The 16,866-nt window shown below is 51.6% G+C and overlaps 1 protein-coding gene across 1 annotated transcript; it reads right to left on the bottom strand.

The window, feature by feature from the left end:
• Positions 1-2,791: 2,791 nt before the first annotated feature.
• Positions 2,792-16,063, bottom strand: GP5 (glycoprotein V platelet). Its single transcript, XM_074963205.1, has 3 exons — positions 16,028-16,063; positions 11,502-12,903; positions 2,792-2,897 (listed from the first exon to the last, which is right to left on the bottom strand). The coding sequence occupies exons 2-3, from the start codon at positions 12,887-12,889 to the stop codon at positions 2,792-2,794; spliced, it is 1,494 nt and encodes a 497-aa protein (XP_074819306.1). The 5' UTR covers positions 12,890-12,903; positions 16,028-16,063.
• Positions 16,064-16,866: the final 803 nt, after the last annotated feature.

Here is a 16,866-nt window from a genome sequence, read left to right as displayed (position 1 = left end):
GCAGCCAGGCAGAACCCAGCCCCGAGTGTCCCTGCGAGGGCTCGAGCAGGTTCTCCTCACTGCCGCTTTCACTCTTCAGATGCGGCGAGTGCCAGTGACCACCAGACGCTGCTCCTCAAAACCAGGGGCCAGCCCCAGACTCCGAGCGTCCCTCGCTGAGAATGGATTCACTGCGTGTTTGCGACGGCTTTCTGCTCTAGGCCTGAGATAGCGTGAGCAGATCACAGGCATGTTGCTAACCTTCGGCACCCACCGGTACTGGGGCTCAGACAGGCGGCACCTTCCCAGCAGCCCCCAACACACCTCTGCCATTCCCCGGAGCAGCGTCTTTACACAACGTGAGCGTAAGAACAGAACGGCCAGGCTGGGTCAGACCAAAGGTCCATCCAGCCCAGTGTCCTGTCTGCCGACAGAGGCCAGTGCCAGGTGCGTCAGGGGGAATGAACAGAGCAGGGAATCATCAAGTCATCCATCCTGTCGCCCAGTCCCAGGGAGAGGCTGGGGACACCCAGAGCATGGGGTTGTGTCCCTGACCATCCTGGCTAATAGCCCTTGACAGGCCTGTGTGGGTGCGGTGCTCTGCCTGTCCCGTACACGCTGCAGAGCGAACGTGCTCTCTGCCCCGGATCCGAACGAGACACGCCACGGCAGAGGGAGGGGTGGGATTGCTGTGGGAAAGGGGACGTGGCGGGGCTCGGGGTGGGGGTTCAGGGGCTGCTCAGCGGGGGAAGACGGCAGGCCTTGCCGCAGTGTTTCACTGTCCTGCATCTCCAGCGCCCCTGGAAGCTAAGCAGGAGACTGGCTCCACGCCACAGTGGGGCGGAGGCGGCTGAGGGAACAGGAAGTGGGGCAAGGTGCCTGGGGAGCGTTGCAGCAGGCACGTCCGCCCCGGCTCCCCGGGAGGGAGCCAGCTGCTCTGGGGAGGGAAATAACCGGGCCCAGACTGCAGCTGTTCCACAACAGTCGCCGGGGTGCGGCTGCCCTGCACCCCCTGCCCCCGACGTCCTGCCACCTCCTCGCACCCAGTGCCTGTGCCTAGAGTGGCCTCAAACCTGCCCCCACGCCCCAGGCACACGTCCCTCCCTCCCCATCACAAGACTCTTCTTTAGCAAAGCAGCCCCTCCCCACTGGCACCCTCCAATTTCCCCCCCCCCCGCACATGCTCACCTCTCCCAGCAGCCCCACCGCTGTGTCCATGGCCCCACAGGCCCTCCCCATCCCCACTCCCCCTCCCCACCATCCCAGGACAGGCCTCCAAGCATTAACAAGGAATAAAGGTAATGCCCCATGACAGTGCCCGTAGCCTGGGCGTTCCCGTGTGCCAGTCACAGGGGACGCTCCCCCAGCCCCTATCCCGCTTGCCACCCCCACACACTCAGGATCACCACCTCACGCCAATGCGCTTGGGACCTGCTGGTTGCGTGTGTCATCGGGGCAGGGACAGTCTCAGATTTCCTATCTAAACAGCTCCCGGCCCCCGATGGCGCCATTAGCCCTGGGGCCAGCCCAGCCATTGCCCAGGGAACCCTGTGCAGGCCCAGCACTCAAGAGCCTTGTCCGTGGCCGGGGGCAGGGGGAAGCGCGGGGCAAGTCCCAGCTCCCCCTCGGACAGGCCAGTTCTCGCCCTGCCCTCGGGTAGCAGAGCTGCCCCCAGAGCTGCACGCCCAGCTCCCTTGGTCAGTGCGGGGCTGGCGGGCGGCAGGGCTCCGGCCGGGGCCCGGGGCACTGTTCAGAGATTGTCTGGTTGGAAAATCAGAGTCACAGCTAAAATTAGCAGCTCCGTGGGCTTGGCCTTGGCCCCGGCCCCAGTTTCTCACACAGCTGCCAAGCAGCCGGCAGTGCTCACCCTCAGCCAGGCAGTGAGACAGCAGCGTCTGCTGGGAACCCAGCCAGCCTGGGAGCAGCCTGGGAGCCAGCTTCCCTCCCTCCCCGTCCGGGGCGAGAGACGACATCAGCCTCTGAGGCCGGATTACTCAGCCCGGACCGCGCTGGTCCTTCGTGTGTCGAGGAAACGGCACCGTGTCCTGTGCCATGGCTGGCCCAGGTCTGAGGAAACTCCCAGCCAGCACGGAGCCCGGCAGTGCGTCCGCTCCCTCTTCCGGCTCCCCCCCAGGGTGTCAGACCCATCCGCTCCGCTCCGCTCCCCCCGCAAGGCATCGGACCTGGTCGCTCCCCCCGCCGGCTCCCCACAGAGCAGTGACTCAAGCTCAGGGGCTCGGCGCGGATCTCCAAGGCGCTCCCCCTTCCGCACACCCCCTTCCCCCTGGCACAGGACGGGCGGCTGAACCCTATGGGACAGATGTCAGCCGGGGCGCGTAAGGCTTGTCTGAGGGGCGACTCGGATCCCAGGGATGAGGTGGGATGGGAACCTGTCGAGAGCAGAACAAACCTCGCTAGCACAGGCCACTGCTCCCCATGGGGTTGAAGCACGACACACGCTAGCTGGGGAGAGCGCCGAGCGCCCCCAAGTGCCACCACGCTCGTCTCGCCTCACCTCACCGCCCTTTGCTCCCAGCCCGGCTCCTCTGGGCACCCAGCTGCTGGGCAAGGCCTGTCTCCAAGCAGCGGGTCTTGTGATCAGACCTGACCTGGAATCGCTTTCCAGGAGCGCACGAGGGAAACACACGTACACAGAGGAAACTGTCTGCCCCCCGCAAGCACCACAGGGCCTCCAGCGAGCTGACCTCACTCTCACCAGCCATCTCAGGGGGGCTCTCTCCAGGTACCAACACCCCATGGCTTCCCCCAATATTGCACATGCCGAGATTCCTGCAAAGCGATTTCATGTCCTTCAATCTACCCCCTTCACCATCTCCGCTCTGCCAGTGACGTCTTCCTCAAACTCCTTCCGCTTCCTTCTCCCGCCCAGGCCATGCTGCCGCCGGTGCCTGGAAGACCTGCCATTCCCAGGGCGCCAGGGCAACAGCTGCCATTCAAACCCCTGCTGAAAGGAGAAGGATGTCGCAGTCGCTGGGCTGGGACCCAGGAGCACTGGCTCACTGATCCCTTACAGTCTTCCTGTACAACCGTGGCCGGGGCCATGTGCCTCAGTTGCCCTCCATCCCCCAAGGATGACAGCCCTGCCCTGCCTCCCAGGGAGTTGCAGTAAAGAGGGCGAGGTGCCCAGACTCTGCAGAAAAGGGGCCATTTATACCTCTGATAAATGGAAAACTCCCCTTCCACCCAGGCACTGTCCCCCTCACCTAGACCAGGCACTCTGGGTCCCTGGTCCCCAGACACCAGCCTCCTGCTCCCCCCATGCCAGGCCTTCTTGACGTCTGTTCAGGCCTAGACTGTGGCTGGCTCCTGCGTGATTGCGAGAGTGCAAAGATCCAGCCCCAGCGGTGGTCTCTGCACCCTCGAGCACACACCACGCCATGCGGAGAAGTCACAGCGCCGCGTGAGGGAAACCTAGCTGCTCTGCCCCCATGTCACCCTGGGTCTCTCCTTCAGCACCCAGGACGCTACAGCTGCTGCTTGAAGACTAGAGACCCCCCTCTGAAGGGGTCAGGGCCTCTGTCCTAGGGAGAGCTTGCCACGGTTACGCGGGGGCCATACAGCCATGACTGAGCTGAACAGGGCTTAGCAACAGCCCCGGGGAAAAGGGAGCATCGCTGTTTCTTTCACACGGAGATGACCATGGAAGTACAGCCCAGCTGTGAACCATGTTCGGATTAGGAAGACATCTGCAGCCTGTTCTCTGTCAGCGAGCGATCAGCTGCCCAGATGAGTGAGATAAAGTTCAGACCTCCACTGAGTTAATAGAAGGAAAGTGACGGTTTATAAAAAGTCCAAACCTTTGTGTTTCCACCCCCACCCCCTTTCTGGAAAAGCCCCGACTGAGCCCAGGTAATGGGAACCGACGGGACCTAGCAGCGTCAGCAACATGGGGCTTTGGCCAGGGCCCCAGGGCCGTGTTCACCGAGGAAGGAATGCGGAAATCCCAGCCAAGTCATGCTGCAGAGATAATCCCAAGCGGAAGAGACGTGTCCAAGGGCTGGGGATGAATGGAAAACTGGATTGCAGGGGAGGTGGAGGTGGACCTTGGGTGCTCATGGGTTGGAGTAGCGGAAGCAGCTCACTGGAGTTTTGCCAGCCTGGGATTTGTTCCAGATCAGCCTTTCCCTGCTCCACCAAAGCGGGGGTGGGCGTTTAAAACGCAGCCGTCCCCATCCACCCTGTAACCACCAAGCCATCAGACCAGGCAGCATATCAGACACAATGGGCTCCCCCTGCCCTGCCTCCAGCTCCTGCAGGTAGGAAGGTGAGGTGTTATTTTCCCTTTTCCAAATGGGAAGCACCCAGGAGGGGAGCCCCGAGCCCAGGGTCAGAGAGCAAACCAGTGTCCGAGCACAGATCAGGCGCCACGAGGTGCCGGCTCCCAGCTTTGGCCATTCTCTTGTAAACAGAGCAGACAGCAAGTGGAGATCAGCCCCATCCCAGAGGAACATGGCAAGGCGCCGTGGCAGGCTAGCTGAGGAGTGGGATTGTGGCCACGAGGCGATTCAGGTGATGTGGCTGGCTGGCACACGCTTGAAATACGAGTGCCCTTCCCACAACAAATGAAACTGCATCACCCTCATGAAAAGCCCACCCGCCAGTACCAGCCTGTCATGGGGTCCCTGGGCGATGCTCTGGAACTGCTCCCCAGGAAGCCAGGCAGGACTCTGGGGCAGTCTCCTTTCTGGGAGCAGCCTGTCTGCAGGACACACAGCTCCCCCGGCTCCACCTTCCTGGGTCTGACCTCGGAGCATTCAGCCTCCTCTGCCCCTCTGTGCGCTTCCCATAGCGAGTCTGCTCAGGCGGGGCTCCTGGGGAAGCCAGAGGGTCCTGCCCCCCAACTCCGCAGTCAGACGTGACTCTCAGCCAGCCAGTAAAACAGAGGTTTATTAGGCGACAGGAACATGGTCTAACACAGAGCTTGTCAGTGCAGAGAACAGGACCCCTCAGCCGGGTCCATTCTGGGGGGCAGTGAGCCAGACAACCACGTCTGCCCTTCACTCCATGTCTCCAGCCAGCCCCAAACTGAAACTCCCTCCAGCCCCTCCTCCTCTGGGCTTTGTCCCTTTCCCGGGCCAGGAGGTCACCTGATTCCTTTGTTCTCCAACCCTTCAGCTCTCACCTTGCAGGGGGAAGGCCCAGGCCATCATTTGCCAGGGAACAGGGCGTTGGCCATTGTCTGGGTCCAGACCCCTGCACACACCTGCCCTCTAGGGCTCTGCAATGATCATACACCCTTACCCCACCACCTAGAGACTTAAGAACTGCCTAGGAGAAACTGAGGCACCCCCACACTATTCAGAGGAAACATTAAGAACAGTCCCGCTTCGTCACACAGCCCTTAGCACTCACACAGCACTTCCCAGCTTCAGAGTGTTGCCCCCGCATGGCAGGGGAGGAGGAACCCAAGTTTGAGAGGTTAAAACTGAAAGCCACTTTCTCCAGGCCTGAGAAGGCAGCTGTGAGCGCTGGATTGGAACGCAGCAGTCCCAGGGCCAGGCTCCCTCTCACTTCATTTCCCTGATCATTTTCAGTTTATAAACAATAAGAATAATGACCCTTGGCTGCACCTCCTCCATCAGCTCCTCCCAATCTGTTACCACCAGGAAGTGCCTTGGCTCCTGCATTGCTATTGAAGTAACTTCACCAGGAGAGATGCACTGGCCCAGAGTCATCACACATCTCATCCTTCAAGACCTCAGCCGGTGAATTCTGCAGCTCTTTACATATCCCTTGTCGTTCACATTAGCCAACACATGCATCTTCTCCTGTTGCCGGGCCGGCTCCTTGCTGATGGCCTCCTAAGCACAGTGATTTTCAAGCTTCATCTGTTGTAGCGGGAAAGATTTTAGACTTTCAACTTTGCAAACCTGCAGTGCGGTGGCAACACAAGTCCAAGGATGGGCCGCAGAGATGCAGCCGACAGAAAAGGCCACTGCGGCCAGGGAACTGCATGGCACGAATTGTGTCATGTCATTTAACCCAAAACCACAGCACTGAATGCTTCAGAGGTGGGTGGGAGGAAAGGGAGAGCACCATGAACAGAGCCCCGCAAATTTGGGGGTAGCCCGGCAGAGCTCTGCCAGAGAAGATCTACCAGGTAGGCGTGGGAGGGACCATGGGGAGAATCTGGAGCTGAGGAAGGATTAGGAGGGAAAGCAGCTGGCAGGGCTGACGGAAACACAGGGTGCCTTCGTCCCAGGGCAGCCTGGCAGACGGCAGGGATATGCTTGGAGCAAGGGGCATGGGAGGAGAGTTGGAGTTAATACCTTCTCTCTGGGTAAATTCGTGGAGAGCTGGAAAGCGTTTCAGCGCCTGGGAGCAGACGGGGGAAACAGAGCAGCAGCTGTGATTACTCTGTGCTGCAAGCATGCTGCCTAACCCCGCATGCCAATGCAACATTTCAGAGCGGCTCCTCCCGCTGGGCCAGCTGTGTGTCAACCAGAGCACGCGAGGGTCCAGCCCAGGGCTGTCGCAGAGGGAGCAGGGGTGGCGAGCGGGCACCACAGGGCGCAGAGCAGCTTGCAGGGATCCCCGGTGCAGCAGGAGCTGGCTGGGGCGTGAAGTTCACACTGCACACCAGGTCCTACGCATCATGTGCGCCCCCCTGAGGGGTGAATCCAGCCCCCGGGGGGCAGGGGCCGCCTGGGCATGGAGGTGATGGGGCTTCGCTGCACAGCCCGTGCTGTGCACAGCAGCCTGCAGAGAGGGTGGGGCCAGGAACCCCCCTGTGAAGTTTCTCTGCCTCCCCCTCGCCCCATCCCCAGGCAGGGCTCTACTGGCAGCAGTGTGCAGCCACGGGGCTGAAATGGCTCCAGTCACCCGTGGGGAGCAGATGCCCCAGCACCAGGCTCAGCGACCCTGGCTAAGCACTGGCCACAAGGGCACCAGTGGAGCGTAAGTGGGTCCCCGGTCACCCTTGGAGCTGAGGGGGCTCAGCACCATGTCGGATCAGGCCTGAGAAAGAAGCTGACCCCTTGGCACAGGCGCCAGTGCGCAGAATTAAAGCCTTTACCCTGCACGTGGCCATGTCGGGGGTGAACACCACCAGGGGGCCAGGCAGTGCCCCCCCGAGAGCAGCACCCCGGGTTTAAAGCGGTGGCATCTTCCCTGAGGAGCTCCCTGTGCGGGGGCAGCTTGACACACAACTGACTTTAGGTTCCCCTCCTGCCCGGAGCCCCGAAGTCCAGCCTTCACTTTGCCCAGGAACCAGGCTGGCTTGTCTGGGCCCTAGGCAAGTCCCCACATCCCCGCACTCTAGGAGGTCTGGACTAGGAGCTGTACCGTGCAGCTCAGCCCTTCTCTGGCACTGGGTAGTAACTGTCAGAGCCAGAACGAAGCACGGCAATCAGCATGGGAGAGGAATGGGTCGTCCCCCCCACCCCCGCCTTCTATTGTTATCTCTTGACTGACCGCAGTGCCTTGTACCACGGTTCCTGTTGTGAAATCCAGGGTGCCAGCTGATGAAAGGAGATCACGCTGTTCTTTGTTAATGTCTGACTGTGCAGCAGTGAGCTGAAGCCTCCGGTGGGCTGAATTTTGGAACTTGGTCATTATGCATGAACTTGGATTCAGGTCTGGATTAGGGTTAGGCTAGTCTTAGGGCTTGAGGCCAAACTAGGACCAAGGTATGGAAATCTCTCCATGTGTTGTTCCCATGAGACTTCTGCCTTTTTGGGCCAAAATCTTGCACAAATAGTTTATGCAAGATTTCTGATGCATCCACTTCTGGAGGAGACAGCTCCTGCCAGTTTTGGATCCAACTCCTTTCATCAAACCCCACTGCCCTGAAATTTGGGGCCCCTCTCTAATATATATGGCAGGAAGGAACAGTAGCCCCTGCTTGTCTGCAGGACAATTGCCTCTCACATACATGCAGCCTCCCTTCATTTCTCTCCTGATTAGAAGTAGATTTGCAGTATAATATTGATATGACAGGTAGCAGAATTGATCTGACACCAAGTGCTCATAAAAACGCGCATAAGCAGGCATCCACATGTATGGTAGCAGCCTGTGAAGTCTCAGTGTGCGTTAGCCTGGAAACAACTGGGACATAGTTTCACATGGTCTTCCCTCTTCTCTTTGAACACACCGCAATAAACCACTCTGCTGCTTCTATTCATGGTTCTTCCAGGCAGATCCACACTTGCTGTAACAAAACAGACCCAACCCTCCCACTCTGACGGGGTTTATCACATTGTACTACAAGGCATATGAAACACAGATGAGCCTGTTTTCATCAGCAAGACCACTGCTATTACGCACAAGTTGAGGAAAGGCAGGGAAGGCTATGTTGCCTCATTCTGGTACCTGTTCCAGGTTGAGGTGTCATGAGAGGAGGTTTTGGAACAAACTGATAGATTAAACAGTAAGAAGTCACCAGGACCAGATGGTGTTCACCTGTGTTCTGAAGGAACTCCGATCTGAAACTGCAGAACCACTAACTGTGCTATGTAACCTGTCACTTAAATCCGCCTCTGGGCCAGGCGACTGGAGGGCAGCCAATGTAACACGGATTTTTTATAAAGGCTCCAGAGGTGATCCCGGTAATTGCAGGCTGTTTAGCCTGACTTCAGTACCAGGCAAATTGGTTAAAACTATATTAAAGAACAGAATTGTCAGGCACAAAGACGATCACAATATTTTTGAAAAAGTCAACACGGCTTTCGTAAAGGGAAATCATGCCTTACAATTCCATTACAATTCTTTGAGGGCATCAACGAATGTGGACAAGGGTGATCCAATGTATATAGTTTATTTGAATATTCAGAAAGCCTTTGACAAGGTCATTCACCAAAGCCTCTTAAGTAAGTAGTCTTGGGATAAGTGGGAAGATCCTCTAGTAGATCAGTTATTGGTTAAAAGACAGGAAACAAAGGGTAGGAATCAATGGTCAGCTTTCAGAATGGAGAGAGGTAAATAGCAGGGTCCCCCCAAGGATCTGAACTGGGAGCAGTGCTGTTCAACATATTAATAAATGATCTAGAAAAAAGAGTAAACAGTGAGGTGGCAACATTTGCAGATAATACAAAATTACTCATGAGAGTTAAGTCCAAAGCTGACTGTGAAGAGTTACAAAGAGATCCCACTAAACTGGGTGACTGGGCAACAAAATGGCAGATGAAATTCAATGCTGATAGATGCAAAGTAACGCACATTAGAAAACATCATCCCAACTATGATGGGGTCTAAATTAGCTGTTACCTCTCAAAAATCTCCGCTCAACGTGGATAGTTCTCCAAAAATCTCTGCTCAACGTGCAGCAGCAGTCAAAGAAGCAAGCTGAACATTAGGAACCACTTGGAAAGAAAGAGATTAGACAGAAAATATCAATGCTACTATATCCATCCATGGTACACCCACACCTTGAATATTATGTGCAGTTCTGGCTGTCCCATCTCCAAAAAGAGTTGGAAAAGGTACAGAGAAGAGCAACAAAAGGGATCAGTGGTCTGGACCAGCTGCCATACAAGGAGAGATTACAAAGACTGGGACTGTTCATCTTAGAAAAGGGATGAGTACGAAGGGCTATGATAGAGGTCTATAAACTTGTGACTGGTGTGAAGAAAGCGTTATTTACCCCTTCCCATAACACACGAACCAGGAGTCACCCAATGAAATGTACAGACAGCAGGTTTACAACAAACCAAAGGAAGTATTTCTTCACACAACTCCGAGTCAGCCTGCGGAACTCCTTGCCAGGGGATGTTGTGAAGGCCAAAAGTCTAACTGGGTTCAAAAAAGAACTAGATAAGTTCATGGAGGATAGGTCCATCAATGGCTCTGAGCCAGGATGGTCAGGGATGCAGCCCCATTTCTGGGTGTCCCTAAGCCTCTGATTGCCAGAAGCTGGGACTGAGTGACAAATTGCCTTGTTCTGTTCATTCCCTCTGGGGCACCTGGCACTGGCCACTGTCGGAAGACAGGATCCTGGGCTAGATGGACCTTTGGTCCCATTATTGTGTTCTTAGACATTGCAGTAGGGTGTAAATGCAGATCACTAGAAAATAAAACTGACTAGAAACAAAGGAAAGTGACTTGTTTATTTTCCATTGTCCAAGCAGAGTAATGTCCAATAAGTGAACACGCTCTGGAAGTGATGAACACCGTTAGGTTTTACAAATTTTTCATCTTTAGCAATCTAAGGTGCCGTTTGCAAGCCCAGTGAGGAGACGGATTTTCTAACCATGCAGTTTAGTCCTTCCCAAACACACACAATTTGAAGGCTAGGCTGGGCCATATGATAATCTAGTCTGATCTCCTGCCAGGGGAACAATTGTATAGTGGGGGTGTGGAGAGCCATTAAACCAAACTGTTAACCCTGTCTGTGATGGAAACCACACATTGGTTGCTATTATTTCTGCAAGCCATGGGTTGCTGCCGCATCCCCATCACCCTACTTCCAGCACGTCTGCATCACACAGGTCAAGAACCTCACCCAGCTATTCCTGCTTCAAGCCCATAACTTCTGTTTGAGCTGGAGCCTCTCTTTTAAAACCACCAAAATAATACATGTAATTGAGGGTACAGAATTGTCCTGCAAACAGCTGAAACCAAAAGCTATTCAAAATGCACAAATTGAAAAATCCTTACGATTACATTAGTCTGTTTCTCTACAGCAGTATCAGTAGTTAAGCATGATGGCCAAACTCTATACCCAATCGCTATAACTAGTTTGCTTGCCGCGGCGTATCGCACTTCAAAAGCTAGAAAACTGGCTAAAGCTGGGGCTATTACTGTAGGTAAATACTATAAAATACACAGTACATAAAGTGCATTTTCAATGTACAATGCTGTGCAGCTGAGATACAAACACAGTCTTCTGTTTACAGTGCTCGCTCTGCAAGATCTGCAACACAATACTTTGACATCTGTAATGTCCGAAATGTAAGGTCTGTGCCCAGTAATGCAACTAACCCTCTATGTTACATTAGTACTAAGCTCCTAATCTGCATTCCTAACCCTATGTAAAATTCTCACCAGTACAACGGATTGAGCAGGGCTATTGCTACAGTGCACAAGCCGCCTGACTTCATGTAGCACGTACAAAGTGGTCACAACAGTTAAAACTTGGACTATTACAGCCAAAACAGAGATACAAAAATATTTGACTATATGGAACTTTAAATTTAAAAAATGGCCGAGCACTTAGACGGTCTTGTGATCTACTGACCGGTGTGGCAGTGGTTGAGACAATTTCTCTTACTCCGTTGATTTCTCTCATTATGCCAGTGGGAGTTTGGGTTGGAATTTCTGTGGGGTGAAATTCAGATGGCCCAACGTCTTCAGTGGTGGAATCAGTAAAATATGGAGCTGCAGACAGAGGTAGCGAGGGGGTGTTCGTATTTGTCACGGACACAGAAGCTGTGGGGGTCTTCCAAGTAAAAGGCAAGTATTCAGTGACAAGAAAAGATGAAGTGTGGGAACCCGTGGAGCTCTCAAGTGCGTGGTGTGGAAGGGCTGTGGTAGAGGGGCAGTGAAAATGATCATCTGGTAGAGACAAGAGAGAAATATTCCTTAATGCTACGGCACTGTCACACGTTAGGAACGTGACATTTTTTACTATGTCTAAATTCCTCTGGAGCCACCCTTTGAATTCAGCAATTTGAGAATCACATTTCCAAGGATTGTTGTCAAGCACGACCTCTTGCAGCTTGGGTAAAGAGGTAAAGAAGTCTCCAGGAAGAGACTGCAGGCTGGTACAATTTAGGTAAATTGCCTGGAGATTATTGAGATTATAAAAGAGGTTTTTAGGAAGAACCTCAATCCTGTTATGGAAAAGGGAAATCTCCTGAAGTTTCTGCAGACCCTGGAAGATGCCCGCCGGGAGACTAGAGAGATTATTTGTATGCAAAGACAAAGTAAGAAGTTCATTTAGACCACTGAACACGTTCCTTGGGAGAACACTTAACTCAGGATTGAAAGTCAGCACAAGTAGCTCTAAATTTGTCAAATTACCAAACACAAAATCTGGCACCGTTGAGAGTTTGGTGTCATATACCCACAGACTCCGGAGAATCCTCATTTCTCCAAACAATATTTCTGGAAGGGATCCCAGTGGATTCCCATACAAGGTCAATTTAGTCAAATTGTGCAAATGCAGAAAGAGCCCATGAGGTAACAACTGCAACTTATTTCGAGAGAGAGTTAAACTTTTTAGTTTAAGGAGATTGTGAAACATGCCTGGGGCAATGGACTGAATGCCATTTGAATGCAGAAGAAGCTCCTGCAGCTCTCTCAGGTTATCAAACACACCAGAGTCTATTGAACTGAGCCTGTTCATATACAGAGCGAGCTTCTCAAGTCTGGTTAATGTGCTAAATATATTTCTAGGCAAGGCTGCCAAATAGTTTCTGGATAAGTTCAGTAGTTTAAGCTTGGCGAGGTTTCTTAGCACTCCTTCAGGAAGCTCTGTCAGATGGTTTTTGTTCAAAAACAGCTCCTGCAAGTTGACTAGTTTGTCAAACAGGCTGCGCTCAATATCTTTCAGCAAATTATTTTCAAGGATCAACTGCTGAAGGTCCATCATTTCATCGAACACTCCTGTGGGAAGCTGAGTTAACTTGTTGTTAAACAGTTTGAGGGTCTTCAGCTTTACTAAGCCTTTAAAAGGTCCTGGCAAAGTTAGGAAAAGCTGGTTTGAAGACAGAATGAGACGCTGTAGCACTGTCATTCCAGAAAAGACTTTGTCCTTCAAATCTGTTGCCTTAGTATTTGTTCTGAGAATGTGTGTCATGTTGTTAGGCAGGCCTAATGATGCCAGGTCTTTGATACCGGGACCAGAGCAACGGAGGGCATCTTTCAGAATACACTCGCATGTCTCAGGGCAAACGGATGCATTCAGCTGAAGGAAAAGATGGATGATTACAGCTAAACGAAAAACCAACATCCCTGCTGAAGTGCCTGGAATATGAGCAGTTATAAATTAGCACCAGAGAATTCAGTTTCCATTTTACATATTTGTAATAATTTTGTACTAATCATAAAATTTACTGTGTGAATGACTAGCAAAAACCTAAACATGTACTAAACTTCAGTTTGGATTATGATGAAAACTCCCCAAACTCTATGGTTTTATTTGATTACAGGCATTTTGGTGGTGCTCACCAGGGTTGCCACCTTTCTAATTGCTGGTAACGGGACCCCCAGTGGCCCCGCCCCTTCCAAGACCCCAACCCTTCCAAGACCCTGCCCCATACTCCACCCCTTCCCCCTGGCCCAACCCCTTCTCTGCTTCTTCCCCCAGACCTTGTCCTTTCTCCGCCTCTCCCCCAAGGCCCCATCCCTGTCGCTCATTCCTCCTCACCCCCAATCACTTGCTAGATCGTCTCCATCTCCCGCCTCTCTCCCCCTCCCCTAGCTGGGCTCCCTCTGCTCTGGGGCTGGGACGGGAGCTGCTGCAGCCTGACAAGGAGCCTGCCTGCAGGTAGGTTGCGGCCCCGGCTGGGCAGTGGCTGGCACAGGTTAATGACCCAGCGCCTCTCCTCACCCCACGGTAACCGGACTTTAGGGGCCCAGTCAGTACATCTAACTGGACACTACCAGGTCCCCTTTTCAACCAGACTTTCCAGTCAAAAACCAGGCACCTGGCAACTGTAAATGGTACCTGGTTACAGAAGCCAAAAAGCAGACTGTCTGGGTAAAGGCCGGATTGATGGCAATCCTGGTGCTCCTCTCTAAGTTCAGAGGACTAAAGATTTATCATCTTTAATTTTTCATGTTTGTATTAGTCAACCACAATAAAAGCATATAATATATCATCAATATTTTGGGATCACTATTAATATTTTAAAGCTCTTTGACGCATGCTCTTCTTTGAAGATTACAACTTTTATGTTTTATCTTCATCACACAAAACAAGCACTCTTACAGATATGGCCAAACAGCTCAGCGTAAGCCATCCTCCACATCTATGCAGCTATACGAAATTTCTCTTCCAGTTGTAGGTCATCTAACATTTGGAAATTAGCTGTGCAATGTATGTATTAGCAGAAGCACAATAGGGTTTTAGATTCTGTCATACCTGGGTAGGAGTTTAACTGTTGAGAGAGATCAAAGAAGCAACAAAATCTACCACAGTGATGATAACGGAGGACTTCAACACCTCACCCATAAACTGATCAAATGGTACAACAGCACAAAGTAGAGAGAAGCAATTTCTCAACACTTCAAATGATTGCTTCTTGGAGCAGCTAATTCCTGAGCACACAAGAAAGGATACTCTTGACTTAGCCTTAAGTAATACATAGGAGCTAATTCAAGAAGTAACAGGAGCTGAGCTAGTAGGTAATAGTGACCATAATATAATTAGACTCAACATCCAAGGGGGAGGTAAGGTACCAGTGGTACTAAACTTTACAAAAGGAGATTTCAGTACAATGTGGTTGGTCAAAAAGGCCCTAATGCTACAAGTCAAGGAAGTAAAATCCCTAGAAGTGGCATGGAATAGACTTAACCACCCCCCTCCCCCCCCAATAACAACAGAATCTTAGAAGACACACACACACCGCTGACACAGAGAATTAGGATGGCAACTAATGAACCATTACGGTTAAATGGCAAGGTTTGAGAGTCTAATCAAGCCAGAAATAAATCCTTCAAAATTTGGAAATCTGACTCTTGTGAAGCCAATAAATAGGAGCATACGTACAGCAGGCATTAAGTAAAAGGGAAATTAGGAGGGCCAAAATAAATTTAGAAGAGCAAATAGCTACAAGTATAAAAACGAACAACAAAAGACTTAAGTACATAAGAAGTAGGCGGCCTGCGGAAGGTGGGGTGGCTGGTTTAGCAAGGTTAAAAGGGGCCAATTAAAGAAGATAAGGACATTTTGACGGAGCTGAATGATTTCCTGGCATCATGTTTCACCACAGAGGATGTTTGGGAGATTCCTATCCTGGTCCTGCTCTGAGCTGCTCTCAGAGACGGAGATGACAGAATAAAAGTTGCTGATGCAAACGGATAATTTAAAAAGCAATAAGTCATCAGGCCTGCGGGTCCATCCAAGAATTCTGAAGCAGCTGAGCTGCAAACAGGAACATCAGATCATTCATTAAAAACAGTCACTGTTCCAGGGGACTGAAGGGAAGCAGATGTTGTATCTGCTTAAAAAGGCTCTAAGATTCAGGGAACTATGGACCTGTAAGCCTTACATCTGCCTCTGGAAAACTGCTTGAAATGATCAGTACAGACACTAACAAAACACCTGGATGTTCCTGATCTGACAGGGTGTAACCAGCTCGCCTTCTGCAAAAGAAAACTCTGTCGCAAGTAGGATCCTAGAATTCTTTGATTGTGTCAATAAAGAAGCACATAAAGGAAAACCAGTTGACAATTTATTCAGAACCCACCCCCTCCCCGCAAGGGCCTAAGATCCCACACAAAAGCCTGCTAAAGAATCTCATCACTGGGTGAGAGGCAAAGCATCCTCATGGATCAAAAGCTGGCCAGGACACAGAAAGCAGAGTAGGATTGGATCGAGGCCAAAAATGTCAGAAGATTCAAAACAGGCTTGGACATTTATATGGAAAACAAGAATATCCAGGGTTGTTATAATTAATTATGCTGAAAATTCTGTAAGGGACATTAAACCTCATGCTTCAGGACTTAAGCCATTCCCTGTTGAGAATCAGGACAAGACCAATTGAGGGGCAATTATCCCACTTCCACCTACTGCAGGGTTCTTGCATCTTCTTCTGAAACACACGGTGATGGGTACCATCAGAGATAGGACAATGGGCTAGACGGATCTTGGGTCTGACCTAGTGCGGCAATTCCTGGGTTCCTAAGATTTCTCAGTGTGTTGTACAGGAATGCCAGGAATTCAGCACATGAACATGTCAGACTGACAAGTTTACACACCAGGACTTGAACCCACATTATTCGAAAATCAAATATACCAGATTCAATAAAACGTTATCTACCTTATTCTGAATTACTGTCCTGTGCACATTCTAAACCCAGCCCTCAGCCAAATGTTACATAAAATAAACTAAAATTAAACTAAAAATAGCTGCGTGAGTCTTACCTTAGAGGCGAAGGAGCCGTTTTAGAGGCATCGAGTAAGCGTACAGCAGACAAGTGAGGACTCAGATGATTCTGCATTTTACATGGGAAGGCTGACAGCATAATGCATCCTCAAGATAACACCTCAACTTATAGTTATGCAAAAATGAGTGGTATTTTAAAGGCAAAGGCCAGAATTTATTTTAACTTCACTGCCAACAGTTAAATTCATATTTAGTCTCGTAAGAGAAGTGGACTGATCTTCAGAGGTCCCCCATGCCCACAGCTCCCATTTACTCCAGTGGGATTTGTGGGTGCACAGCAACACACACAAAACCCCCAAAGGGCTTCTACAAGCAATATGCTTTGGGACAAAAGAGGAGGACACTTACCTTACAGTAACTGGAGATGTGTTGGCCATATCAGTATTCCACAGTGGCTGTGCATGCGTGCCATGTGCCTGGAGTTGGCGAATTCTTGCCAGCAGTGCCCATTGGTCCTTGCCCGTGCCCTTGCCTTCCTTGCGCTTCCAACCAAAGGCTTAAAGGGCGGCGCAGTCTGCCTGCCTCTCTGGTTCTTTTTCTACCGCAAATCCAGTAAAGAGCCGAAGCAAAGCCAGGGGGGAGACAGCAGAATAGATATGGACCACACATCCTGAAGAACCTCCAGTTACTATAAGGTAAGTAACCGCCTCTGAGTGCTGGTCCCTCTGTGCATTCCACTGTGGGTGACTGACAAAGAGTACTCAAGTAGGGGGAGAGTGTGAAGATGCAGGCAGCAGAGCTGTTTGGAGAACCGCTGTCCCAAAGGAAGCGTCAGTGGGCAGGTCTGCACTAGAGCACCAGGCCTCACAAACGTATG

This window comes from Natator depressus, chromosome 9, assembly GCF_965152275.1.
Source record: "Natator depressus isolate rNatDep1 chromosome 9, rNatDep2.hap1, whole genome shotgun sequence".
Taxonomy (NCBI): Eukaryota; Metazoa; Chordata; order Testudines; family Cheloniidae; genus Natator; species Natator depressus.
Note: the sequence above shows the minus strand (reverse complement) of the source record. Positions and strands in the feature narration are given on the sequence as shown.

What these genes read in the sequence shown, in the direction of transcription:
- GP5 (XM_074963205.1), bottom strand. Translation starts at nt 12,889, where the DNA reads ATGTTGGTTTTTCGTTTAGCTGTAATCATCCATCTTTTCCTTCAGCTG. An exon ending in TTAAGGAATATTTCTCTCTT is followed by an intron (nt 2,898 to 11,501) that starts GTCTCTACCAGA and finishes TGGGAATGGCAG; the next exon opens with GTCTTCCAGGCACCGGCGGC.